The 27,601-nt window shown below is 37.7% G+C and overlaps 2 protein-coding genes across 6 annotated transcripts in view; one reads left to right on the top strand and one right to left on the bottom strand.

The window, feature by feature from the left end:
- Positions 1–11,379: 11,379 nt before the first annotated feature.
- Positions 11,380–14,125, bottom strand: LOC140952594 (uncharacterized). Its single transcript, XM_073402023.1, has 2 exons — positions 13,670–14,125; positions 11,380–12,369 (listed from the first exon to the last, which is right to left on the bottom strand). The coding sequence occupies exons 1-2, from the start codon at positions 13,982–13,984 to the stop codon at positions 12,124–12,126; spliced, it is 561 nt and encodes a 186-aa protein (XP_073258124.1). The 5' UTR covers positions 13,985–14,125; the 3' UTR covers positions 11,380–12,123.
- A 135-nt stretch (positions 14,126–14,260) lies between these two features.
- Positions 14,261–27,601, top strand: part of LOC140951621 (regulator of MON1-CCZ1 complex-like) — a 22,210-nt gene continuing 8,869 nt past the window's right edge. Inside the window, exons 1-17 of one of the 5 annotated variants that reach the window (XM_073400911.1) lie at positions 14,451–14,584; positions 14,821–14,925; positions 16,416–16,500; positions 17,220–17,276; positions 18,089–18,175; positions 18,570–18,641; positions 19,557–19,625; positions 20,388–20,491; positions 21,244–21,339; positions 21,950–22,019; positions 22,227–22,262; positions 23,036–23,144; positions 24,083–24,139; positions 24,794–24,847; positions 24,949–25,007; positions 25,176–25,245; positions 26,619–26,728. In XM_073400911.1, the coding sequence (XP_073257012.1) occupies positions 14,876–14,925; positions 16,416–16,500; positions 17,220–17,276; positions 18,089–18,175; positions 18,570–18,641; positions 19,557–19,625; positions 20,388–20,491; positions 21,244–21,339; positions 21,950–22,019; positions 22,227–22,262; positions 23,036–23,144; positions 24,083–24,139; positions 24,794–24,847; positions 24,949–25,007; positions 25,176–25,245; positions 26,619–26,728 (1,185 nt within the window). In that variant the 5' untranslated portion in view covers positions 14,451–14,584; positions 14,821–14,875. Of the gene's footprint in view, positions 14,585–14,820; positions 14,926–16,415; positions 16,501–17,219; positions 17,277–18,088; positions 18,176–18,569; positions 18,642–19,556; positions 19,626–20,387; positions 20,492–21,243; positions 21,340–21,949; positions 22,020–22,226; positions 22,263–23,035; positions 23,145–24,082; positions 24,140–24,793; positions 24,848–24,948; positions 25,008–25,175; positions 25,246–26,618; positions 26,729–27,601 lie in introns of those variants that run through there. The other 4 variants (XM_073400908.1, XM_073400910.1, XM_073400909.1 and 1 more) reach the window with 4 other exon arrangements.

Raw genomic sequence — 27,601 nt, forward strand, 5'->3', positions numbered from 1 at the left:
TCAAGATGGCTCTTGACAGGCTAGAATCCAACTTGAGATTTTCAGTCAAATTCAATCGCGAACTGGATACCGTTTAAAAAGGTGGACAGATAAGAGATTGAGTTCTTAATCTTGTACTTTATTGTCCTAAAACCTCACTTGATGATTAGAAAGATGAATAATTCCGATTAAAACTTTTTTAAACGCATAAAAATGGTTTTTTAAAACATTTTCACGATTTATTGTCTAAAGTACTCAATGCAGTTTGTCAATGGACAATCATAATTACATAATGACTGCCGCAAATTTTTGAAGCACTATAAATGTTCCACATTCACGCTGTTGTCACGGACGGCAACCTGCAAAACAATTTAAAACACTCTTTCACGAAAGCCAGTACTAAAATCATGGTAAGTAAGAAATGTTCTTGATCAGGAGCCTATCTGTCTTGATGTTATCTTTGCGAAGATTTTCATTCTAGAGTGCTTTTGACTCTTGATGTAAGTGAAAGACAAACGCCATGTATCTAACTTCAATCTTCCTCTGTCGTGTGCTTTTCTTTCCCACTGGAGACTTATCACTTTGCCTTGCTTCTTTTATCTGTGAAATAATTGTAAAAAAACATAGAAATTTGAGATAAAAAGCTCAGTCATAGTGTTTTAAATAAATTTTTTGGCCCCACTCCCTTTTTACTATCGCTCCTTTTCTTCAGAAAATCCCCCTTTCTCTTTACCTTTATCAAAACTTAAAGACCCTGTTAAAAATGTGTAGCGAACCTAATGCTTTTGAATGGAAACATTACATTTCGTGTACATGTATTGTCATTAAGTTCGTCACCTGTGAAATTTGACGTTTGAATCGAGCCTTATTATCACATAATAAAGTCCAGGAAAATTCAATCAAAATTTCCCTCTATGCCCAAAGCTTAAAATTAAACTAAAGAAACACTTTATATTATACCTAGCCTGCATAACAAGCGTTTCCAATCGAGTTATTGCGCGAGTTAGCCCCTCCCGGCCCCTCCTTCCTCTTTTTTTGCCCTCTTGCACAAAACTCGCACGGAAAAAGCTTGTTACGCGGCTATTTTTCTACCTTTTTTAACCCCCAAAGTTATTGTCCAGTAACAATAATGAAGGGACAGCTCGGTATGTTTGAATGATTGTTATTAAATGTTGAAACATACCCACTGTAGTGGTAAAAAAATCAATGGAATATTTTAAAAATTAATTATGCAGTATGAGCCCATTACGTATAGAACCCAGGAAATCAATAGAAAGAGATACTCACGTTCGCAAAACATCCAAAGTCTTCAAATAATCACACTTCTTTGTTTGATAAACTGCACTGAATCCTGTTCAAATAAGCTTATGTACTTGCTTCAGTAATATGCCCATCAAAGTCTGGTACAGACATTTTTATTGAAGTACACTGTCAATGAAAAAAGATATATGTAAGTCTTATATTATTTCATTACCTGAGTAGTTCTCGCAGATAAATATAAACTGTTAGAAAAACCAGAGTTGGTTAATCTTTATGTTAGTAGGTTCTCGCATGAAGTTTTGAGTTGAATTGCATTGTGAAATATAAGCCAGGCATTACTTTTGCAGAAATGCATTAACCCTATTAAGAAAAAGGGCTTGATCTAATGTAAACTCTACTGTGATACAGAAAGATTTTTATAGTTTACTGAACCAGATTTAACGATCCGAAAAGCTCCCAAGCACGATATACACGCCTGTTCGGAGTTGGTTTCTGTAAGCTTAACATAGTAAAACAACTATGAAGTTTGAAGAAGAACTATTGCATGCACGCATAGAAAAGAATGACACGTACCTTTTGAACAAGTTTGTAGTCTAAACTCTATCAGAGATAAGGGCGAAAATATTTGTTAAAAAAAAGCTGGACTGCTTCGTACAAAAAAGCAGCTTTTGTTTTCTTCAGATCTGCGTAGTTTGTTTGTTTGCGCGGGCGGAGAGAGTTTGCAGCCGCGACAATTTCGCGCCAAAAACAGGGTGACTTGCTTGGGTTCAGTCTTCCATCGTCCAGTTGTTGAGTCATTGTTTTGCGTCGCTATCATTTATTCATCGTATATTAATCGATCAAGGGGAAAATGATCCACTGAAGATAAGACAAAAACAAAACTCACTTAGTTCACCTCGAAAAAGTACATATTCCAGAAGATTTTCAAAAATAATTATAAACACCAATTACAATGATTACCAGCCTGTGTTCGGTATTGTCGTATAAATATCTTTAAAACAGTATTTAAATACAGCTTTTTAATTTCCTTTCTTAAAATCAGTTTCGACATAAGTGTTTGTAGAAGTAATTCATTGCATATTTGCTCTCACCTTTGACACCATTCAAAAGTGTTGTAAAAGTGTAGCGGTCGTATTTGACTTCATTTTTGACTAGCATCAAAGGTGTGGTCACAGCCACTACTCTTTTGACTTTATCTTTGACGTGCGTCAAAGGTAAAGTCAAAGTTACCAGCATATTTGACAACGCCTTTGATAAGGGTTAAAGGAATAGCAAAGCATTGATGCATTTGACTTGATCTTTGACGCACGTCAAAGGAGAAGTCAAAGTTGTTACCAATTTGACTTCACCTTTACCGAGGTCAAAGGAGTAAGCACAGAGGTTATATATTTGGCGACATCTTTGACGCGCGTCAAAGGTGACGTCAAAGCCAATACCATATTTGATTTAACTTTTGACGCGTGTCAAAAGTGTCGTAAATCCAATTTTTCGTCCCGTGGTAACTCTTGGTCAAGGATGTTAGGTAAGCAATTCGCTCTAAACCCTGTCTCCCCTTTTCAAATGCTTGCACAGGCTAACCAGCATTAAAAACTTACATTAGCAAACGCAACTAAGAAAATATTGCAAAGTTATTGGGGAAATGCTATCCAGGCAGGGCGGCCTTGTGAAGTGGTAGATGACGTAGCGCTATTTTCAAGTCTACAAACCTCTCCTTGAGTGTGAAGACTTAAGGCATGAGTTTCAGTTTCTAGTATCGAATATATACAATGAAAGAACCCTGGGGTCTAGAACGCTGACCTGTTCGTTTCTCATTCCTTTACCAAAAGATATGTCAAAGTATATCAGACAATTTCAGTTCCTCCTTGCAGCATGCTCGGCTACTCAAACAAGCTTTAAAATCTGACACCAAGAAGATATAACGCAGATACAGCAAGTTAGAAAGCTGGAATCAAACGTGTTTACCAATGGGTTAGGCCCTGACGTCTTCAAATTCACGTTAAAATGACACTGTTTAGGCAAAAGCATCAAGTTTACTTTTCCAGTAAATTCCGTCTTGCGGCCTTTGACAACGGACCAGGTTTCCCGTTTCTCGAAAGTCCCGGTAACTTTTCGGGCCCGAAATCAAATATTCAAATCGAAATATAAAGAATAAGAGCGCTGCTCCTGGCTAGCAAACTACTCCATTTTGTTTCATTAACTGATAGTTTTATCATGTTAGATGCAAAACTATTAAAACCTCGATCTTTAATGTAAACGGAGACAACTTACCGGGCCCGTTAATTATCGGGACTTTCGAGAAGTGAGCATAATTCACCAACGGCTTGCTGTTGCCGAAAGGGATCATTGGCATTAATTATCGGGACTTTCGAGAAACAGGGAGGTCGGTGGGGCCCGTTTGTCCAAAGTCCCTATAACTTTTCGGGCCCGAAATCAAATATTCAAACCGAAATGAAAGGAATAAGAGGAGCGCGGGTCCTGGCTGGCAAAATACTTCATTTTTTCATTAACTGATAGTTTTATCATGTTAGATGCAAAACTATTGAAATTTCTATCTTGCATGTAAACAACAACAGCTTTAGGGGCCCGTTAATTATCGGGACTTTCGAGAAGTTTCAGTCTCAAGAACGGTAACAAAGCGCACACTCAGAAAATGGCAAATGACCGAGAGTAAAACTGAAAAAAAAACTATGTGGGTAAAGAAAGCAGTGGTAGCGTTAGGCGATAGTTGACAGGGGCACCCAACGACAGTTTCCTCTTAAGTACATTGAAAACCCTTTTAATTTAGGCTATCTAAATCACTAAGTTCTGTGCGGCGCCATATAATTATAACAAGTGTTCGGTCATCCACAGGGCAACTTGAGTAGTTTTTTCGATCGAAATTACAAGTGCTTCAATATTATTATTTTTTTTGAGAATTTTGAAATTTTTTCTGATTCCTTCTCTATTACAAGTTTTGTATTCGAAAGTTTTAATTCCCTTTATATGGAGAAAACCTGTCTCGTGTAGGAGAGTCACCCTCCTAGCCGAGAGAAAAAAAAAATTGACCCAACCGGCCTTCTCGCATGCTCTAATTGTCTCGCCTTGGCTATGCGAGCCCTTTACCGATACGGATCGGATTTGATCTAGCAATCGGACCGAAATGTCTCCTTCCATTTGACAAAATTATTTTCCCTGGGACCAATGATCTGTATCCTGCTTACAAGCACGATAACCAAACTCGCGGTGGCTTTGGTTTGGTCTTTGCAACTGGAATGCACCTTCCACTGGGCACGTGGTTTTTCCGAAATTTCAAACAGGAATTTTTGTTCAATGGAAAGCGCGTAAAGTGCCTACGGAGAAACGTTGGCCCGGCTAGGAGGCTGACCCTACCATTACAAAAGGGTGACTGGACAAAGTGGGTCACCCTTCTGGCCGAGCAAATTTTTTGTAATTTAAACGGTTCGCCATGTTTTCAGTAAGGAAATGTGTGAAACGTTGCCTTTTCCAGGGAAGCTTAGCCTGAGATCATGCCCTCTCCCTATTAAGGGAAGCACGGATAGGCGGGTGACCCTTCTCCTCGAGACAAATTTTCTTCATATAAGTGGGGCCTAAATTTTAATTCTTTACATTAATTTCAATTATTAATTATTATTATTATTATTATTATTATTATTATTATTATTATTATTATTATTATTATTATTAATTTCAATACAGTGGAACCCCGTTGATGCGACCAGCGTTGGGCCATAAAATCCTGGTCGTGATACCGAGGTGGTCGCATTAAAAAATAAAATGACTCGGAGATTTTCACGTCTGGGTGAAAGACTATGGGAGGTGAGCTGAGGCAAGAGGTGGTCGTATAAACGGGGTGGTCGCAAGGCGGGGTTCCTCTGTATATAAACAGACTGAAGCAAGAGTTTGACGATCGAATAACCATGTTCAGATTTAGAAAAAATATATATACTGAAAGAAAATTGCAGAATGTTTACGAAAACTGTTATCCAAAAAAATGGAACTTGCATATGTCAGAGGAAAGACAGCCGCCCGATAGGTAATAACGCGGTGAAATAGCTAGACATTGAAGCCTGAAGTCAATCAAAGGCACATACAAGGCAACGGGGGAAAGTTGACGTGAAAAACGATGTTTTTGGACTTATTTAGTATTGTATGGAAGCACACTTTAAGAAAACTTAGGAAAAAAACAAAAAAAAGCATGATTTGGATTGTTAGTAGCATAATATGCTACTTCTGGCAAGAACATTAAAAAAACGGCGTCGCTCAAATGGTTAGATTCGGAAGCCTGTGAATACTGTCACGCAAAACTTTTGACCAGACTTTTATATCCAAAGAGGCATTGGCAGCCCGAAAGTTTCACTATCAAAATCGCAGTTTTTGTGAGACCTAGAATTTTTAAATGGTAATGGATGTAAAAGTGCGACTGCGGAAAAGATAGGCCATGTTCTGTTTGAGGTTATTTTCACGCACCACGTTTCCTCGAGTTTTTGGATCTTCGGTTGATTAGCATGGGACAAGGCGCAATGCCAGTTGACAAGAACGGGAAAACGCATTTGAGGTAACAAAAATTATCGTTTTAGTACAAATGTCTTTAATACAAGTGCGATTGTGAGTTAAGTTTCGTGTGGAGAGCCCAGCCATCGTGACTTGACGAGCAACAACCAACCGACTTTCTTGAAAAGTCTCATATTTCAAGCAAAATTTATTCAACTTCAGAAGGTTCGTGTGAAGTACAAATTTAATTACCCAGGCCAATTCTTACATATGTTTTAGCACAATGTTTACATAACAAATGACTTGAGTTTCAGGCAAAACCAAGGTGTAGCACATGCCTAAACTATAAAACGCAACTTTCAGCCTAAATTTAAATTTCGTTTAGTCGAAAAAGAACCCAAACTAAAATAACATTGTTTATCTTCCAGATTATCGTTGAGATAAGAATTCATCACCAAACGAGAAGTAGAGCCCTTTATAAATTGATTTATCGGGAAATATTTTACCCCGCTTTCTTCCTGTGTGCGTGCGAGGGAAGTTTTGAGACCGCCTCATTTTGCCTTAAATTTTGGTTGTTTTCAAGTCGCCGACCACAAAAATTGATTTTGTCGATTTTCTCCAAATCCAAGCGGCCTTTTGAAAAACAAACTACACCACGTTTAGTTACTTACTTATGCCTATCTATGGACAAGATATGAGCGAAAATGATTTTTTGACTGTGGCCGCGAAATTTCGATTTTGCTCGATTTTTACAGACATTCGCTCTTAAAAGACGGACCATTAGAAAACTTATTAAGGGGGTGGAGGGGGGGAGCGGGCGAAGTTAAAAAAAATATTCGCGCAAGGGAAAATTAAATGAAAAAAAATTCATGCACGCCAAGTAATCCTAAAAAATATTCATGCTATGACCTAAAAAAAATTCATACAAGGAATTTAATAACGAAAAAAAATTCCCGCGGCTCGAAAATTCCCGTCCCTCCTCCCCCATAACTTTTCTAATGGTCCGTTTCTAAAAGACAGACAAGCGCACGGTAAAAACGTCACAAGAGCTTAGCCTGCATGGCAGGCGTCGAGAGGGGATAGGGAGAAAGGGAGAGGGATTGGGGACAGCTTTCGCGGTTCTCTTCCCCACCTCCCCTCCCCTTTTTGCGTCTGCCACGCAGGCTACAAAAACTCAATATAATATATAAATCCTCGTTTTATGATTCAGCCTGCCAGAAAGCTTCAGTTATTTTCTTCGGCTTGTATGATTGTATGCCCTTTCGTGGCATGGTTGTGGTTTTCAATTCGTTCGAAGAGGCGGCCCCTCAAAAGAGAAGCAAGCGGGGACGAGAAACATTTGTCTTCTTTACTTGGCTGGTATCTTCTTAAATCCGTCAACTTTATTTCCTGTATTGGCTTTATTTTTCACTTGGGAGTCGTCGTGCCTGACACCCGAATTTGAGGCTCATAATCGAAAAACAAGCCTTCAGAAATTGCCAGTGATGACAGAAAAAGGATAAAATTCGCATATTTTGCAATACTAGCTGTTTTCAAACACTGGTGTCCTAAGCATGCAAACGTGATACAACTATGAAAAGACTTAGTTCTTCCCACTGCCTGCCTGCCATGATCTCCTACATATTTTTCAGGGGCACCCAACGTCAATTTTTTGAAAATATCTGTTCGGAAGACGATTTGAGATCTAGAATTTTCCGAACATATGTTGTAAAATGTCTTGCTCGCCTGCCTCTCCTAGGATTTTAGAACCGCTAAAAAATGGTATAATTGCCCATTTTTAACGGAATTTTACCCTAAAAAAGGTCACCTAGAATTTTCGGGAGCCTTTTTTCTGGCTGAAATTTTCGAAAAGGTAAGTTTTGATCCCTATACTTTTCGGATCACTAGACTTTCAGCAAGGAAATCCGAACCGACAAAAAATTTTTAGGGGATAAAAATATGCCTATATCTACCGTTTAAGTACCACAATACAGTCAACAATGCTATGTTTAAGTGGTTTTGGACCGATTCTCGTTGGGTGCCTCTGTTGTTTGGAAAGCGTAGTACTGCTAGAAACATTGCTACAATAGAAATGAGGTTTTATAAGCAAAGCAACTGTGATTTTACACCTCCATCACATTTTGTGTACATTTCAATGCTTTCACTGCCGAATATCACGTGAAAATGCCTAATTTCACGTTTTATGGACGGCGGAACCAAGCAACGACGATTTTTTTCGATTCTGAACTTGGATTTGTACTGTTTTCCGCAGGAATTCGACTCCAGGAGATATACTAAAGGTCTCTAAAGGAGCTGCCATGAAATTTATCAAGATTTAAACAGAAGAAACTGCCACCAAGAGTAAAACCAAGGGTCATAATGGGCTCTTAATAAACAAAAAACCGCCTCAAAATTTAAAACGAGGTGTATACAAAAGAAGGCTTGAAGAAGATTAAAACGAATTGCAGGGTTTTGAAAACTTGTTAGCCTAACAGTTTTTCAAATTAAAGTTCATTTTTGTTGTTTCTAACGTTTGATACTTAACGCTTGGTATGTATATTTGTTGGACAAGAAGCTGTGATTTTTGCAATTTACAAGAAATTTCTTCGCTTAAGGTAGCAAAGAGGCTTAATTGGCAAAATCTTAAAAAAAAATGAACTACAATCGCGGGCAGAATAAAATGGAACCTCAAATTGCCATCAAAGATGAAGCCGCGCAAACGCCAAAACGCACCATTTTCCCATCCTTGATTTGGGGAAAGGGGAGAGACAACGTTGACACAGAAGAGAGAAAAAGCCAGCCTCGTTTCCAGGGTCTCTCGGTTCACTGAAGAGAAGGGAAAGCGAGGTATGTCCAGTTTCAGTTTCAATCCCCTTTTTAATAACGTTCCTTGCAGTCCACTTTCTTTGCTAATAAGGATAATAAGATGCGTTTTTGTTCTTCATTTAACAGGATTTAATTTTACACGGTCTACAGTACTGACAGTTGACAAAATGGCAATGGGCCGAATTGAAAAGGAAATGGAAGAAATGTCACATAAGCACACAATTTCTAAATAAAATTTACTCAATGCACATCGAAAAAATATAATATTTTGTACTTTCTCTGCTATACGTTGTGATCTAGTCTACTCTATGTTGCGATGGATTAATCTTTGTTTATAATGACTGCCACAATAAAAGGACTTTCATTCACTAAAGGCATTAATTAACTAGCTATTGTGATCTCCCTTAGCAACCAGTCATGTGCCAAATTACAGAACAATGCATGTATTACAAAAGCCAATAAGACGGGGGGTATAATAATTATGTTGATGGCTTTAATTTCAGTGCATAAACAATCAAACAAATTTCCTCGCGCGCTGATATAGGACCAAAGTTCTTGCTCAGCACCAGTAAAAAACGTGTTTAGTGGGTGGAAAGAAACCTAGATGACCATTGCGTGAAATGTAAACTGTCCGAAAGCGAAAGACGAAAATCAGCTAAGCAACTTATATTAGACGATACAGGCAACTGGATGCTTGCAAGATCGGACAGAATATTCCCGATGAATTTTACTGCACTATGTTAACAGGAGGCTCAGTTCGTCAAACATATTACGACATCTGCCATGTCTAAGGCAGGTATTATGCCGGAGCTGAAATCGCGTCCAAACTCTGTTTGCGTTCTACCTTTATACCGTGTCAAGAGAGATATAAATGCTCTTCCTACACGAGTTTCTAGAGCACTTCAGCACACCCAAGATCACAAAGGATACATCTTTACAAGAACAACACAAACAAAGTTATCTGCCACTTATCTGAGGACGACGGAAACGCCGTTTAAAACTTCATTATCAGAAAGGAACTATCGCGTTGCTAGTGCATCAGTGTTGACCCCAAGAGGGGTTTCGACGGGAACTCATTCTCTCGGAATGTCGACCAAAGATGGCACACCAAGTATGTCTACTTTGCACAGTCAAACCACAGACAGCGGAAGTATTTCACTTGTTCCTGGCGTTTTTCAACGAAAGAAACCAAAACCGAGAATTTTTGTCCGTTATCGTCAATTATCTTCTGAAGAACGAGTGTTACACTGGCTTTACACATCATGTACTCATCCTTTAAGGACTTTACCCTTGCTGTGAAATGCCTTAGCCGATGTGGTAACATCACTTTTTCTAATTTCACTCTAGATTCGCCCTTTAATTAATGACTGAAGTATGAAGACAGTAAACAGTACAAGGGCCGTTAGAGTGACTGCAGTCTTTGACTGTAATGATCAGAAAAACAACAATGGGCACAGGGACGGCACCCGTCACGGGGAGGGACAACTTTCGTCACAGAGACAACTTCATCCCAACTTCTACAAAACGCGTCACAAAAAGGCTACACTCGTCTCAGGGGCAACACCCGTGACAGCTGCAGGTCACGCATCTCTCATATTCACAAAGTGAATCGGAACAAATTTGACTTCAAAACGAATTTGAGGACTCGTGGAATTGAAAAAATATATCGATTCAATTCCGATGCTGTGAACCTAGCCTGTGTACAGACGCCCCCCTCCCCTCAGAAAAATCGGGGGAACAGAATCCCTCTCCTGTATTTTTTCTGAGGGGAGGGGGACGTTTGTACACAGTCTACTGTGAACCCCTAGGCTAGGTCCCTGAATTAGACAACAAACAGTATTATTTTCTTTTGAGACAGTAAGTTAGCAAGGGGGCTATTTTAACAGTGCTCTCATATGCAAGAAACGAGGGCAAATGAACCTTGCACTTGTTACTTAAGCATTAGCTTTTAAAGAGATTGGTCTTAGTCTTTGTACTAAAGAGGACACTTTTTACCTGCCGTGAAAACACGGTCTTCCTGAATGAAAGTGGTCAAATTTAACGGTTTTTTTTAAAGTAAGCGTCACTTACCGTAGACTAGCCTGCCAGCAAGCTCTCCTATTTGGGCGAGTGAAACGACGAGTATCGCGAGAACGCGCGAGCGAGCGGCGAAGCCGCGAAGGGCAGAGGAAAGGAAAGCGGCCGTTTGTTTGGTATGTCGCGGAACGTTGCGTGAAATTCCAAAAAACGGCCGCTGCGAGGGAGACAACACTTACAACCACACTGAAAAACTAGTCGTTGTCGTTGTAACCCTCCTTTCTGCAACAAAATGACTTTGAATTGGAAAGCTTCAGATAGAGTATTTCTGATGTTTGGAGCTATAGTGCAAGAGTGAACAGCCTAGCTGTATCGGTAGGGTGGAAAAACGATGAGGCCAAGTTTTACTTCCTTTATGTGGAGGGGTGCGGGCTTCTAGGGGGGGGGGGGGGGGTACTTAGGTAGGTTTCTAGTAGGCATGTGATGCCCAGGTTTTCAAATTAGCACACCGTGTTAGGAACAAATTTTTTTCAAAATGCTTCCCCCTTGTAGAAATAGGTGAATTTGCAAAAGCCTCTCCTACATAACAAAATGAGAACATCTCTATGGACAATAATTTTAAGCTCTTGTGGGCTCCTGATTCTACCCAGTTCTAGAATGACTTGATTAAATTAGATACCCTGTACTAGATCTGAGTCCAAAAAGCATAATCCGTTTGAGGGTACAAAAAAAGTGGGGGGGTGGGGGGGGAGTCATTATCATATGGGGATTTTGGGAGAATACCCCCAGTGGGGTACTGCAGCACAAAAGAAAAAATGAGAGAAACAGTCTGCAAACACAAGTTGGTTCATTCAATATTTATATAGAAGATACAATTTTTATTATTGATTAACATCATGCTGAAAACCATTTTTCGTAAATGAGTTTTAACTTCTACCTGCTTCCTAAGCACCACAGTAACATAACAATACATCTTTCTATATATAATATATTTAGTCACACTGCTAGTCATTTGAAAGGAAAATAACAGATGGAGTTCTAAATAATGAGACACTCCTAAATTTATCCAAAATTAAATATTACTCAATCCACTTTTTAAAATATTAAATGAAAAAAATGCCTCTGTGTTTCATCCTTTGAATTATTTAACCATCTAACTACAGACAGTCTTCATTTTTACAACATGAAACTCAGTTAAGTCTTTCTCAGTTTTCTTTCATCTACGTAACTGAAATAATTTCGAAATATCATTTTCTACCTCAATTACAAAAAATTTAGTCTTCTTCCTCTGCATAATTTGTGTTCTTTTTGCAACATATTTTGGCATGAAAGTCAGTGGAAACACTTTGTCTTATCCAAGAATATTAGCTTCTTTTCACACTCTCAACATAAAATGAATGATTAACAAGATCTGCCCCCTCTATCCCTTCCATAAATATGACAAAACGTTGCATTGGGAGTAGGGGTGAGGAAACAAAGTGTTGGATGAAAGTAACATCCCAATTTTGCTGCAGATTGTTGCAAAAAGTCTCCTTTTAACACAATTTTCAGCACTTAACATATCGCAATCACTCAAAAGTTAGGTTCTGGAACCCACAGCCACCAACTTGGATTGAAGATTAAGGTGATTATTCTAAATAATCCAAATGCTGAGGCCGCTGTAACAATTGCAATATTAAGGGCATGCCACTCTGACATGCTGTGCACAAATGCTGATTGGATTGCAATTAGTAGAATATCGCCAGTCAACATTCCCCAGTAGATGATTTTCCGGCTTGTGGTGTCTCCCCAACGAATGCCAGCAATGAGAAGAGTAATCTAAAACAGCAAAATAGTTAAAAATTGTGAAAAAAAAAACTAATAACTGTATTCCTTTGCAGTGATATTCAATAAGAATTATAAGACAATGATAAACAATTACTCATGTTAACTGTGGAAGATCAAGGGGAGGGCGTCTCCTTATTTCCTTAGTTTTATCTTCATTAATTAGGGTATGTGTTGAGTAAGAGGCTCTTGTTGCAATGTCAAATCATCCCTTTGTTTCACAACGAAATTACAGCACAATTTCGAAGGAGAATCAAGCAGTTTCTCAAAATCTCAAAAGCCTAAGTACTTAAGGCTGGTTTAACTGCAAAGAATACCTGGCCAAAACAGTAGCTACACGGCTATGCTCAATAAGCCATTAAGCTACGTACCTTCATAGCCATGTGGCCACATAGCTACTACTTTAATGCATCAATCTTTAAGCCCACTATGTTTTTTGGGTCCAGCTTTTGACAGGTATTCTGCAGTTTTAAGGCATATTTCCAAGCATCTCCTTGATAATAATTTTTTTACGATAAAGGAGTTTAAGAATCACAATACATCCAACAAAAAGAAAAGCCACAGCGCACAAGGGGTCAACCACCTCCAGGGGCGGATCTAGGGGGAGGCTGCAGGGGGTGTGCACCCCCTCCCAATAAAACTGGTATTCTGCAAAAAAAAACTATGTCGTTTATTGGTGTTGAAGTAGAGCAGGAGATGAGTGGACCCCCTCCTAAAAAAAACCTGGATCCGCCCCTGACCTCCCAGCTAGGTATATCAACACTTCAGTTAAAAAAACATGTTTTTCACTTAACGTAAGTGATCACATGAGTAGATAACTTCACTTGCAATTTACTATAGTTACTCCAATGATTAAGTCACGAGTGAATCGTGAGGAAGCGTAGCAATACAGAAATAGCTTTTGACAAGTTATTTCTAGAGTATCAACTTGCAACAACAAAGCAAAGCAAATATAAACTTGGGACAAGCAACTTTCCAAACTATTTATCCCACAATCCTGATAAAAAAAATGTTAAAAATGAAAACGTATTAGCATGTTCACTGAAATAAAGGATGCGAAACCAGCGATTTAATTGACTTTTAGTTTCAAAAAGGACGATCTAAAGCTTTTGCAATAACCATTATTAAATATTAATAATTTGCAATTCAGGCACTTGTTAATTGCATGTACATCAAGTACGAGTTACAAATATAAGAAGTAAATGATAAAGTGAACAACTCATCATTTGTTACTCTAAAAAACACGTAAGTCTGTGTTAAATTTCAGATAGATTGAGCTGTTTACTTTGCTAACCTGAACGCAAACCATGCTTGCAAACATCCGCAAGATCCATTCCGAAAACTCGTTAATTTCAGACTGTTCTCCTGTGGCAGCGGGAAGAATTTGAGTTAAATATTTTTTCGGCAAGAAGAAGTAATAGACAACCATTAAAATCATAAGCACGATCTCCAAAATGCTAACAGCAGTCCATGATAAGCGTCTACAGCAGGGACTGAGGCGACATCTACGACTTTCAGGTCGTGTGGAAGGTAACGTAGGCCATGTATCGTACGAGGACGTGGGATCTACGGCGTCAACAGCTCTCGGACTACCGTATCTGGGATCCATAATGAAGTGTCTTTGCTGCTTCTTTCTCAGCTAAATTCAGGGCTCAGATCTTTCGCGAGTGCAAAATGTAAGTAACACAAACGGGACGTTAATGCAACTTCTCAGCTGAAATTCCTTTTTAATACCACTACTCCCGCCCACTGCGCGGGGAAATTTATATCACGTGACCATATAAATAACTGATTGGGAAGTAATTTCTCCTATTTTGAGCTGAGACATAATAAGAATTGATACTTTGATCGGCAGTCGAAAAACCAATATGGCAGCCTCGTATAGAGGTTTTTTCCATTGCGATTTTGCCTTTTGTTCAGTGACAGTTTCGTCCTAATCAAAGCTTGGTCTGCTTATATGCAAGTTTTATACGTAAGGAATGTCGTAAAAGTGGAAGCATTATATTATGAAAGCGCGGAAAGTTTGGTAAAATGTGCAGCGCTTGACACCGAAGTGTCAGAAAGTGTGCAAAGATATCTCTCTTCATTATCTAGAATCGGAGAGGAAGTAAAGATGTCGGGCCATTATGTGCAGCTTTGCCCTAATCCACTACGATTTGAGCCTGTCTCCAAGGAAAACAGCGTATTTTTTGACGAGGCGAATAGGCAGGTATGAAGATGAGCTCACATGCACACATACACATTTCACAGTTGAAACCTACAAGAAGACTTGTGGGAGAGATTTCCGTACAACCTCATACATTTATCATGCATATATCTTTCGACTCTATTTGTATCAGCTATTTGTGTGAAATAGTATGAAATTGCTGGATGCATATATATATATATATAATAAATGTATGGGACTGCATGGTTCTCGATTTGTGATCAAAATTACCGTTTCAGGTCTTTTCTGTGACTTCCGTTGAGGGAAAAACTCGTGTAGTTGTGAGAGGTCCTGATGTCAAATCTCTCGTCATTTTCAAGTATGTTGCAGGTGCTACTAATGTGGTATTTATAAAGCATGATTCATTTAATTTCCATTTGTGACCATCCCGCCATAAAGGAAATCAACTACTGCACAGTAATCCATCACATGCCCTCACTCCCGATCAAAAATGCTTTAAATAGAATGTATGTGTACAAATATGCTATTTCTACTGGATTATTGAAAAAATTTGGTTGTTGGTAAATGCTATGCAGTTAAATACGATGAAACCTGGTTATAGTTATACAAACAAACACTAAGAGGACATGCCATGATATCTGTGCTATTTATGTGTCCATATTAAGTTGGCTCTCGGAAAAAAAGGTTACAAACACATGTTTTATGGACATTAAGACTAAAGCAGGCAAAGAAGAAAGAAGAGAAAGAAGGGTATAGGAGCAGTGACTGCAGAAAAAAGCCAAGGAAATGAAACCTTGTGTTGTAGGCGACAGGAAACTTTAGTAAAGGGCTGCAGCACAAAGGCAGCTACTGACAAGGGCCAAACACGGGAAGAAAGATGTCCTTCTCAGAATCAAATCTGTCATGCTATTTTGCTTCTGTTTTTAAGCAATAAAGTCATATTAATCCATGGAAATCCCTTATCATGTGAGAAGGGTACAATGTCTTCAATCAGCACATGATTATGACAAGGAAATTTAAACCACTGTAGACAGTGCACAGGCAACCAGTGTCTATGATATAAGGGTGTTTGTGACTCGAGACAAGAGAAAAGTGTGTGTTACCTGTATTAACCGGTGTCCAAATTAAGGGAGTTAATTTTAGAGAAAATGTATTAGATTTTCACCGAGACAAATGAAACAATCCACTATGCAGGTGTTGGTATAGAAAGGGTATCCAGTACATTAATATTTGTAAGATTATACTAGAAAATTAAAGGAGATGTCTTAGAAGCTGGCTACAACAAATGCAATGAATATTTTAGGAGAGATGGCATGTTGGGTTATGGGCTATGTGCTACGCATTGAAAAACTCATGAATAATTTGTTACTCACTAGTAGTATCGCTAAAAAGCAAGTCACCAGTCGTGTTTTGTTGTGCGTGTTACATGACTCTTATTGCATGCTATGAGAATCACTTAGCAGGATAATCAACAAAAGGGGAACTTATGGTATAAATATTATTACCATTGATTTTGTGAAGGCCAGTGTGTACAATAGAGAAATTCTTGACATGAAGAAGTTGTTTCAATTATTATCAGCTTTCAAATTTCAATGACACAGGATTTCAGTAGAATTCATATTACTGTGTGTGCTAGCTAAACAGTACATGGTGTGCATTGCTTTGTTCTGTGCAACCAGGATGTGTTATGAACAAAGAATACATGGCTGCAACTGGTTTCTGTGCACCATTTAGCCGGTTACACAGACATTAGTCAATGTGACAGTATTTTCTGCAGTTGAGCTATGGAGAAAAAGTCACAAGCAAACTTTCCCTAACCCCCTGACCCATACCCTTCTAAACAGAAAAACACATAATACATTTGTTTTTTCAGTATACCATCTGTAGGCCATGTCCAGTCCATCAAATTTTCTTATGATCGCAAGATACTGGCAATTCAGAGATCACTGAAAGTCGTGGTAAGGAGAGGCCTGAATTTGTTTTTCCACTAAATATCCATTCTCTCCTATGGAGCCTGTGGCAACATTTTGATGTCATTTCTATGGTCTTTAAGAGCATAGACCATAGAAAGCAATAAATGCAACTGGTTTCCCTAATACTTATCCACTGGATAGTGATTTACATTGTATCTGGGCCCTATTGTTTGAAAGGTGGATAGTGCTTTCCAGTGGATAAATCACTATCCACTGGATAGTGCAATTAATTTCCCTAACACTTATCTGCTGCATACTGATTGATCCATTGGATAGTGCTATCCAATGTTTGAACAACCAGGGCCTGGTCGATACCTCTATCCAGTGGATAACTATTAGGGAAACCAGTGTTACACTGTAGGTTATCCACTGGACAGTGGTTTATTCGGCCCCAGTTGTTCAAACGTTGGATAGTGCTATACACAAGATAAATCACTATTCAATGGATAAGCGTTAAGGAAACCAATTGTGCCATCCAGTGGATAGTGATTTATAGTGGATAGCATTAACCACCTTTTGAGGGCCACGAGTTTATCAGTATTTTGTACTGTCAAGTGCCACCCTCGAAAAATGAAGTTTATTATGATTATTATTGAACAACTAAGGCCTGGTGGACAGCACTATCCATCTTTTGGACAACTAGGGCCTGAAGGGCAGAATCACAATGAACAACTTTTTTTACAAGTTCTTTTTTGTGCATGCAGGAGTTTATTAACTTTGCTGAAGGGAATGATAGTCATCAGTACAGCCAGACATGCAAGGTGAGGATTTGCATAAAACTTTTAATAGCATTGCTGCCATGCACACATTCAGTTCCTGTTGTGACATGCACAAAAATTTCTCACAGATCAATACTTTTGTAAGGAGTTAGCAATGCCTTTACAATACGTGATGCTAAAGTTCTCACATACTTCATAGTCAAGAGTTACAGTGATATAATAAAAAATAAAGTGACCTTAATTTTCCAATTTCTGCACTCTTATAGATCAAGGAAAACTCTGCATGGTTTACTAGTGTTCCACTTGAGTTACATGTTGACATTATGTCTGTGTATCAGGTTAAAATTGTTTAACCTACTGAGTAGGTTGATTCTCAATTCAGTTTGTCTCCTAGCCCTAATTCACGAAGAATAAGGGCTAGGAGGCACAGGAAATTGAGAATCAACCTAATCAATAGGTTAAACAATTTTAACCTGAATTTAATTTTGACCTGTATCATCAGATTCTGTGATCTATATGAGCATTGATAATGGAAATTTGGTGTATTTTGTCTATTATATTGATCACAAATGCACCAAGTAAAGATACTATTGGAGGACTCACCTTCATCCCAAAAATTGTATGACTATTATTTGTTGTTGTTGTGAAAAGCTTGAGTTTTTTTTAATGCTGTAATCTGTGTTGACTTGTTCCTGTGCGATACCTGAGGGTGAAAGACATAACAACTAATGATTTTTATAGTGTATGGAATGCTACTACCATGTGAGTTCCCTTGACAGAAATTGTCTAAAAAAAAATACTTGATCTTTACCTGTAAGCTAAGTCTTACAGAATGATGTTCTTTTGTTTAACAGAGCAAGTCTGCTCATGTTATTGGCTTTCACTGGACTAACCTGAATGAAATTGTTTTTATTACAAACCAAGGACTGGAATTTTACCAGGTACTTATGCTTGAAGTCAAATAAATAACTGCATCTCACAGTCTTGAAGAATACATACTGTATGTACCATTAACAATAATATTTATCTCAACTGGAGTTTAAACTGTACTACTGAAATACATGCACCTTGTAGGAAATTGTGCAGGACACCTCCATTATTACTACATCTCCAATGATTCTGACATTATACAAAAGGTTCCTAGTAAAATGTTATTTAATAAGAAAGTGGTCTAGAATAAATAGAATAATTTATGTACCATTATAGTGTAAATATAGATAACTATAAAAAATGGAAAATGTTATTTTTTTCTCCAAACTATTGATTCCCATTGAATGCCACTAACTTTTTTATGTGAAGGATGTTTACAGGTATCATTAACCCTTTCCTTTTAAGGTTTTTCCTGAAAAGCACAGCCTTAAAATGATCAAGAACTACAGTGTACAAGTTAATTGGTTTGTCTTCTTGGTAAGAGAACGTTGTATAAAAATATGACTATACCATTCTCATGGGTATCAGATTATAAATGTTTCTAAACTGATGAGTACAGTCAACTCTATGTTAATGGACATCTCTAAAAGATGGCCACTTCCCCAATTTGCAATCCGTGAATGGATCCCTGTCATTCAGCTTAAAGGTAGACACTGTTCTAAAGACACTTGGTTCTAGTGTGATCCTTATAGAATGTGGACCATGAAAAGACCCAACTTCATACTTGCACTAGAATGACAATTAATGTGCAGTTCCAGAAAATATCCATACTCCCCCCATGGAAGGGATTGGAAATTCCCGGGAGGTGGGGGGTTCTCAAGGGCCCCAAAATTTAAGTAAATGTATGAAGCTTGACTGGAATTTCCAGAGAGGTGGGGGGGTCTAAGGAAAAATCCCTTCCGTGGGGTAGGTATGGATGATTTTTGGAACCACACAATGATATTGTCGCAGGGTCGATTGTTCAGTTAATGATCATTGGTCAATGAATCAGTTGTAGGAGGTGTTCCTTCCCTTAAATTCAGGAGTGGCTATGTCCGTTAAAGTTTCATCTGGTGAAACTTGTATCAAGTGGGCACTCAAGGGACCATTGCAGATCTCGTGCCCACTCAGAAGCGGTGTTTTTGCTTAAATTAATGGACAGATTTGGCTGAGAGGAAAGATGGGGAAAAAGCTTGGTACTCTTTTTGTTTTGAGATACAGCTGTACATGTACATGTAGGTAAAGTTAATTGTGTGGCAGCTGTCACTGTCATAAAGCTGTGGCATTCAATCAAAATTTGTACACTCTACATGGATGTTGTTTAAAGAACTTAACGTTAAGTCCTCTGTAGTACTTGTGGTACTTTTCAGTGTAGTTTAACAGATGGTTCATTTTATTTTCCTTTGTTTAAAGCCAGAGAGTGCTGTGCTGCTATTGTCATCATCTGGGCTTGGAAATGTCATACATCCTTATCACTTCAGGGTAAGTTTTAAGAAGCCTGATCCCAGTTCCTTGAAAGATGGTTAAATTTATCCTGCGATTAAGCCAAATTTAAGCAAGGTTTTCTTGTCTTTATGAGAAGAACATGCAACTCGAGCTTACAAAACACTGTTGAGGCTTTACTATGAGATACAGTAATGATAACCTCTAAGCAACAACAACAACAATCTTTATTTGTACTCACTCTTGCGCAAAAATAAATTATGAAAATGAAAAGCGACACATAGGAAGGTAAAATACAAAACCCACCAAAATTTTAATCTTGTACTATTAGAGGTAATCGGCGTTTCAGGAACCGGGCCCTGAAGATTAAGGGTTGAGCATCAATCATCACTGCCAGTTTTCAGACCTACCATGATGCCTTTCACTCTCCCCTTGAAAGGAGTCTTAAACTGGCAAGTGATAATATTGACTCATTTGTAATACCAAAAAATGACAGCAGCACAATACATGTAAGCTTCATTACATTAGGAAATTGAGCATTTGAACAATAAAAGGTGCCATAACAAAGAGCGTTCACCAAAACTACTTCATGAGCTTGTAATCTGTCAAAGAATGTTATTTGACAGACACTAATCTTTTCTTGAGGAATAGGTGACATTGTGACAAGCTTCATAGGTTGAGTTTTAAACCTGTTGAGTTTAATTTGAATTACCAGTATTTCTCTTATTAGCCCTGAAAAGCCCCTATATAATTTGGATAACATTAGTTTTTTTAAAATTTTTATTGTTATGTTTGATTCAGGCAGGATCAGTGATGCGGCTCCCAAAATTTGAGGTTGATATCCCTGCAGCTTCTAAAGCTCAGAAAACTGGTTTGCTGGAGAGGGATGTCACCTTGGCAAATATGTGAGTATACGTAGTTTCACACCTGCAGCCTCCTTGATTTTGGTGCTCATTAGCTAAGTTAGTGTTTGCTTCATGATTCTGAGAATTTTGGATGTGTTGTCTGCTGTAATGGCCGCGTGAATCTTAGAACAGCTGGGGTACGTGGTGTGCCTACACCACTGGTTTGTTAGACAAATGTATGGTTTTGTAAGTCATCTGGGCTTAGTTGTTTGAAAAGTGGATAACGATATCTACCGGATAAATTTCTATCCAGTGGATAACACAATTAGTTTCCCTAATACGTATCTGCTGAATAATGAATTATTTAGTAGATATAGCACTATCCAACATTTGAACCGAGACCGTTGAGTAAGAAAACAGTTATAGGAAGTGTGCATTTTCCTGAAGGGCTGAGGAATATGGGCAACATTTTTAATGCAATTTATTATATTATTTGTCACACAGAATGTCAGTTCAGTCACAGATCTAGGATAAATACTGACCAATTTCCTAAAAGAGTGCCGAAAAAGCAAGCTTCTAGGGGGATCTGGGGCATACTCCCCTACAAAATGTTTTTGGGAATTTCAACTCCCAAAAGTCTTCTGAGTCATTCAGACAGGATATTTATTGCCTGCCCTATTTGACAGATTTCAATTTGGAAAATATTTTTTGGTTTAATTTTTTATCATTGAAAGATCTGACCAATTTCTGTGCCTGCAGCTGTTGAGCATAATTATTATAATATTATTGGTACTAATTTTTCTGTGTTGCAGCGATGGCCAGCTTTATGTAGTAATTCTGAGGAACCAACAAAGAAGTGCAAGCCCTGGACCTGTTGGAGCTGAGATAGTCCTCTATCAATTACAGCGGTTTGTAGACGTTTATCTCAATGCTCTAATTGATTTTGATCTACCCATTACAATAGGCTCTTTGCATGAGTTGATCACATGATCAACTCTCAGTAAACACGAAAACAGTTCACTTTTGAAACATTTTGTTAGCGCAAGCTTAAAGAGCATATATTAAAATTAGATTATACAAATTACTTATTGCAAATTATACAAAGCCTTGTAAATTTTGAAATTTTCAAAACTGTCATGAAATATTTCGTTAAGCAATACAGGGCTCAAATCTCCTTTTAATTTATAACAGGCAATTTGAGCTCTTAAATGTGTATGGAAAAGATTCATAAACAGTTAATAAATTTTAGAATTTACAAGCATTTGTAGGGAAAACAACTCAAATGTGACAGGGTGGCATGTGTTTTTCTCATACAAATCCTTCTAATTTTTGGCAGCCTCTGCAATCTCTACTTTTGAGGTATATGGCTGAAAATTTACAGGTTACCTAATTTTAATATGCTCTTTCAGCTTGGAGCAATTCTTTCATAATATTCTCCTGTAATGTTACACCTTTCTCCAACTACTAGAATTCTTAAAGAAAACCCTGTTGAAGCAATTCTCTCATTTCATTTTGTAGAGACATTCCAGCAAAGAAAGTTGCCGTCCTTCAGCTGAATATGATTGGCAGATTTGCTGTTAATGTTGTGGTAAGAAAGGCTTATTAATAAGTTGCAACGGACACTAGTTTACATGCTTAATCTCCAAGGTCAAAGTATTGTTGAAGGGTCCTCTGCTCTTTGAAACTGAATTATCATCATTTTTCTTGATTTGTGTTTAACTGTTAAATGTCCTTTTAATATATTAAATATTGTTTTAAATAAATTATAATTTTTTTTGTTTTTGCTTTTCAAAAGGATAACCTTGTGATTGTGCACCATCAAGCTTCAAAGGTAACATCATCTTAATTATTATTTATGGTTCTGTTGTATTAAACAGGGCTTTTTTAAGAAGGCACTGAATGGTAAAAGTAACTAAAATGGGAACACCCCACCTCTTGGAAATATCCTACCTTAACTCATTAATTTTGCTTCTAGGAATTTTGCCAAAAAAGGCGTTTTGAAGCTAGTTGAGCCATTTTCTGGTCACTGTTTGACTATAAAGAGCTGAAACTGTTTACAGTTCGTACACTTTGCAGCCTTCTAACCCAGATACAAAATATTAGCTTCTGAAGGTCAGGCATGTGTAGAAATTAAAATTTTGAGCCACAGTGAAAGTGACACAGCTGTCTTGACTTTTTCTTTTCGCTTTCTCCCCTCTTCTCTTCTTTCACTGTTCTTGCCTCATTTTTTTCTTTTGCTGTGGATTTAATAGGCCTTGTTTTCGTGGGAAAGGTTTTTGGGAGCGCTTTTAGGATCTAAGGATTAGATGAAATAAAAGGTGGTTGGATAGTGGGACACGATTTTCATGGAAATTTTTTAGGTCTTCATGTTACAACCTCCTTGACTGAATTCTGCTTGTTCTGGTATGGTTTGAAAGGTCTTTTCACCCGGCACAAGTTAGCTGACACAAGTTAGCTCGACCATTAAACGTTGTAAATAGGAGAAGGGATGTGGTTCTACACAGGCTGTTATGGGTGGTTTAAGGGTGAATGGGTCAATAACATTTGAGTAGGTTTCATGTTAAAGTTTTAGTCAAAGGTGCTTTCCTTTTATCATTTTAACAGACATCCATGCTATTTGATATAAGAATTGGAGGAGAGTTTGATGGACAGGTCACCTACTTTCAGCCAGTGTTAGCTCCACTGCCGCTTGAACAAGCTGTTTTAGACACGGGTATTTAATCGCAGTCAACAATTACCCGTACCTTACATCAACTTATGACAAGGACAGAATGACTGGATAATCTACAGTTTGACTAAAAATAAACCACTGTTCAGCTGTGAGCAGAAGATGGATAACATTGCAGCTTAACTGACAGACGAAAATAATAACTATCAACTCATGTGATACAACTCATTCTGACTCTGAAGATGACCACTGCAGAGGTTGTCAAAATGTCAATCACTGTCAACAATCACCAAGACAACATTCACCCAGATGATCATGCTCCACCTACTTATGTTATGTGTTTTGCTATCTAGTGGCTGGTTGCCCTCTCATAATGGATTCCTTGCTTTCCTAGAAATTCCCCAAAATTCCCAACTCACCTTTCATCCCTCTGTAAAAGTATGTGGTTGAAAGAATAATATAAATGCGTCAAAATGTATTTAAAAGTATAAACTGACGAAAAAATTTTGTAGAGAGGCTCAAAACAGCAATGCATACACAGCCTTGATAAATGTAAAGTCACCTCCCTAAAGGTAGTCTTTGTACACTAAGCTGAAATATAGTCCAAGGGAAAGGAAGTACAGTCGACTCCGATAACTTGAACCTTCTAGGGAGGCAAATCAAAGAAAGTTGAAGGTAAAATTACAATAAATGTATGAAGAAAATCCAACGGAAATCGACTTTGCTTCAAGTGAGTGCGAGTTTCAAGTTAGCAAGGGTATGAGTTATCAGGAGTTAACTGCAGCAAAAAAATCCATATTTGACCATCACATTTTTCATCTCTTTTCCTGAGTGCACAATTAATGATACATATAATGTATATATTTCTCTTAACAAGCCTTAATTTCATACTATGATGTTGTTTTAGTCTTAAAATGTGACTCTCTTCCTAAGAGTAATTCAGTAATTTTGTTTCTTTGTTGTTGTTGTTGTTTTTTTTTCAGAAGAGAAAGATTCCACAAATGGGGCTGTAAGGAAGAAGAGGACAGTCTGTGACATGTGTATCCTATTGTAAATTTAAACTTGATTACCATGCAGTAGTTGTACGATTAGTATTTTTTATGCTGTATAACTTTCATTAGACATCTCTACATTTCCTGTAAGTATGAACTCAAGAAGGGTGTTTATCTTGGGAAAAAAGAGTGTATTTAGATGACTCTTACCATGGCCCCTGCCTACTCTGGTCTTTGCATAAAAAGGCAATTTTCATTTCTTGCACAAAACTGTAATGCCAGGCACCCTGCATTTCTTAAGTTTAGTGTGTAAACTGGGCCTCAGGTACAATTTAGCCTGACTTGTCTTCCATCAATCCATCAATCTATAGATACAGCATCAATTTTTTCTTCATCTGTATGCAGTGGCAGAATAATCTTAATAATCCACTGTACCAGTTTTGTTTTCAAGTAGAAAATTTTGCTATAAAGAGGCCCTAGCAATCTCAGACAATGCTTTGTACATGTAGTTTGCAAGATTGCAATGTTTGGTGGTTTTAAGATTGGAGTACCAGTTTCCCGTAGTTGACCATAAAAGACTTTACATTTAATTTTTTTGAAGTAATTTATTAGTTCAGCAACTGGATGGCCACTTAAAAGCTAGTATAGTATCTTGATGTTGCTCCTCTTGGGCTGTTTTGCTTAACATCTTGTCCTTGCCAGACTCTCAAAACTGGATTGTCTTTCAGCCGAATATCATAATAGATGCTAAACTAGGTGAGTTAAAGTGTTGATTATGAATTATTATTGATTTTTACAAAGTATTATTCATTATCTAATATTCTCTTGATGTGGTCTTTTTATTGTGTATTTGTTAGGCTGTTTATGGACAGTTCTAATAAAGTTGGAGCCATTAGCAGTAATGATTGGTGATAAGGTAATGAACTATTTATAAACTTATAACTTTAATTAAGTTAGTAATAAATTCTCAATTTATATTATCAAATTTTTGTATCGCTTATGACAGAACATCTTAAAATACTAGAAAATACCTTGGTTACTCATAATTTTTTTTCCATAATTAACTTTTTTTATTTTATTTTAGGGTTTGTTGGTAGATTTCCTTCTTCTCAGGAAGGAGAGCAAAATGGTTATTCTGACAGTTTTCAAACAGGGTGAGTGCTGTAGTTAATGTCTAACTCACTGTAAGATAGACACTGTTGCGGCAAGCACTAGCAAGGTGCCTGCCAAAGAGATTTCAAACAAAATATTTTTTGCTAAAGAATAGATGCAGGCTTACTCTAGATGTCAGTTAACAGACAGTGTTGACTGTACAGCTCTGCACCCAAGTGTTTGCCATGAAATGAGAAAAAGTTTTAATTGCTCAGTTATATCTCCTTTTGTTTTATACAGTAGCTGACATTTTTTTCCCCAACAATGTGCCCTCCCACTGGTTTATACTTTGAGGTCATACGAATCTAACAATAATGCTTAATTTCCACCAAATCTCTGAATAGGCAACATATTGTACAATCTACGTCTGCTCATCAAAAGATATAAGTGCACTGTTACTTGTGAATGTTGGCTGCTGCTTAGCTTGCTGAGGAGTATTTTCATAAGTTATTATTTTATACACAATCTCAAGTTTTTTGGGGGGGATTATAAACAGATCACTTAATTACCCGCCCCTCAGGAAACTTGTAAATTTTGTTTCTGTCATATCTTAATGGTTCCATCACAGCATTAGGAAACATTTTGATTTTCAGGGCACGAAATCAACCCTTTAAGTCCCAACATCCAAATACATATCCTCCAGACTGATCTCCTTAATTTCCTAAAAGAATTTGTTTAAAGGTCAAACTATTTCCCCCTAGGTGATTGTTTTATTAATTCTGACTACCTTTTCTCTTGACTGTGTATTGATACTGTTGAGAGAATATTAATGTTGGTTCATCTTGGAACTTAAGGACGTCTTAAGGGGTTAATTATTGCAGTTTCCCTTGGGCCAGTTTGATCATTCATGTTCCTTATGGAGCGTACCTTTTTTTTTCATTGTGAAAAGACATTCCAGACATATGTTGTGGTTCAATTTCATCCTTGGTTTAAATTTTATTTTCCTTTGTTTTGGGGTATTACAATGTATGGTAATGAGCTTGAAACAAAGGAAATTAAAATTTAAACCAAGAATAAAATTGAACCACAACACACACATGTTGAAAAATCTAACTGCAGACAATACTGTTTTGGCCTTCTGGGGCTCATCAGTGCAGTGCTGATGCTAGGATGGAGGTTATACAAGCCATTGAAAAATCAATATTAATGGCCAATGGCCACTCAACTCTGACCCCAGGGTGGCTGGTGTGTACAAGTAGTTTGACTGTTGTAAACAATAACAGTTATGACTCTTAGCTTTGTTAATGATGTTATGGTAACAAAAATTCAGATGAAGCCATCAGATCAGCAGTACTTGTGCATGCTACCATTTGGCACTAGATTCTAGTTACTTAATGTTTGAAGTCCTGTTGTTATTGTCTATTATTGTTAACAGCTCTTACACCAGGAAGACAATGCAGCCTGCCTGTCCTAGCACGCATGTTTGACAAGTTGAATTTAGCATACAAGAATTATTCCCAGGAGATAGAATTAGCTGCCCAGCAGGTACTGGTCTACAGTTTTTGATTCTCATTTATTTTACCATCAACTGTTATTTTAACTGCAGAAGGATTAGCTCACTGGGTAAAGTGCTTGAGTTTACAGCGGGAGGACTTGGATTCCAATCCTGGGGCCGGGGGTACTACTCAGGGTCTAAAACAACTTAGAAGTGAAGGTACTGCCAAATGGCTAAACCTTCATGTGGCTTAGATACCCACATAGAATGGCTGTCCTTTCTCCAGAAGGAGACATAAATATATTGTCCTCAATTAGTACTTTAACACTAAATACATAAAGTGTTTTTTTCTTTTGCATTAATTTAATTTTTGGTTTAACTTGCACATGTACTGTTATTATAATTTATAACACAGCAACAACACAGTCTGTCACTTAGTCATTGTCTTATGGCAGTTTTCTACAAAAAGAACTCAGTGTACACCAAAGCAAAACGGTCTCTGTCCTTGTTCTGGATACTTAATTAAAAGGATTTGAATAGAGCATAATAATTTTAATTGAAATAAGATTATTTAAGCTAAATCACTCAGCCTTGATCAGTCTGGCCGATTATGAGTGGTCCTGATGGAGGACAGTACCCTCAATAGGAAGATCAAGGATGCAATGGAGATAAATACCAGATGACCATTACTAAACAGGGATGAACAGCTAGCCGAGCTAACAAATGTCCACAATATCATGTACTCTGCGTGTGTGATGATTGCTATCCCTAGTCATCCGAGTCATCCTAGCCATCCCTAGTCATCCCAGCCATTCATAGTCATCCCTGTTGTCCCAATGATCTCTAGTCTTCCCTTATCATCCCAGTCGTCCCTTATCATCCGTTGTCATCCCGAACATCCCAGTCATCACTAGTCATCTCCA

Source organism: Porites lutea, chromosome 11 (genome assembly GCF_958299795.1).
Source record: "Porites lutea chromosome 11, jaPorLute2.1, whole genome shotgun sequence".
NCBI classification, from domain to species: Eukaryota; Metazoa; Cnidaria; class Anthozoa; order Scleractinia; family Poritidae; genus Porites; species Porites lutea.

Coding starts and splice junctions, on each gene's coding strand:
- LOC140952594 (XM_073402023.1), bottom strand. CDS start 13,984: ATGGATCCCAGATACGGTAGTCCGAGAGCTGTTGACGCCGTAGATCCC. Junction 12,370..13,669: donor CAAGCATGGTTTGCGTTCAG/GTTAGCAAAGTA, acceptor TTGCTGTTTTAG/ATTACTCTTCTCATTGCTGG.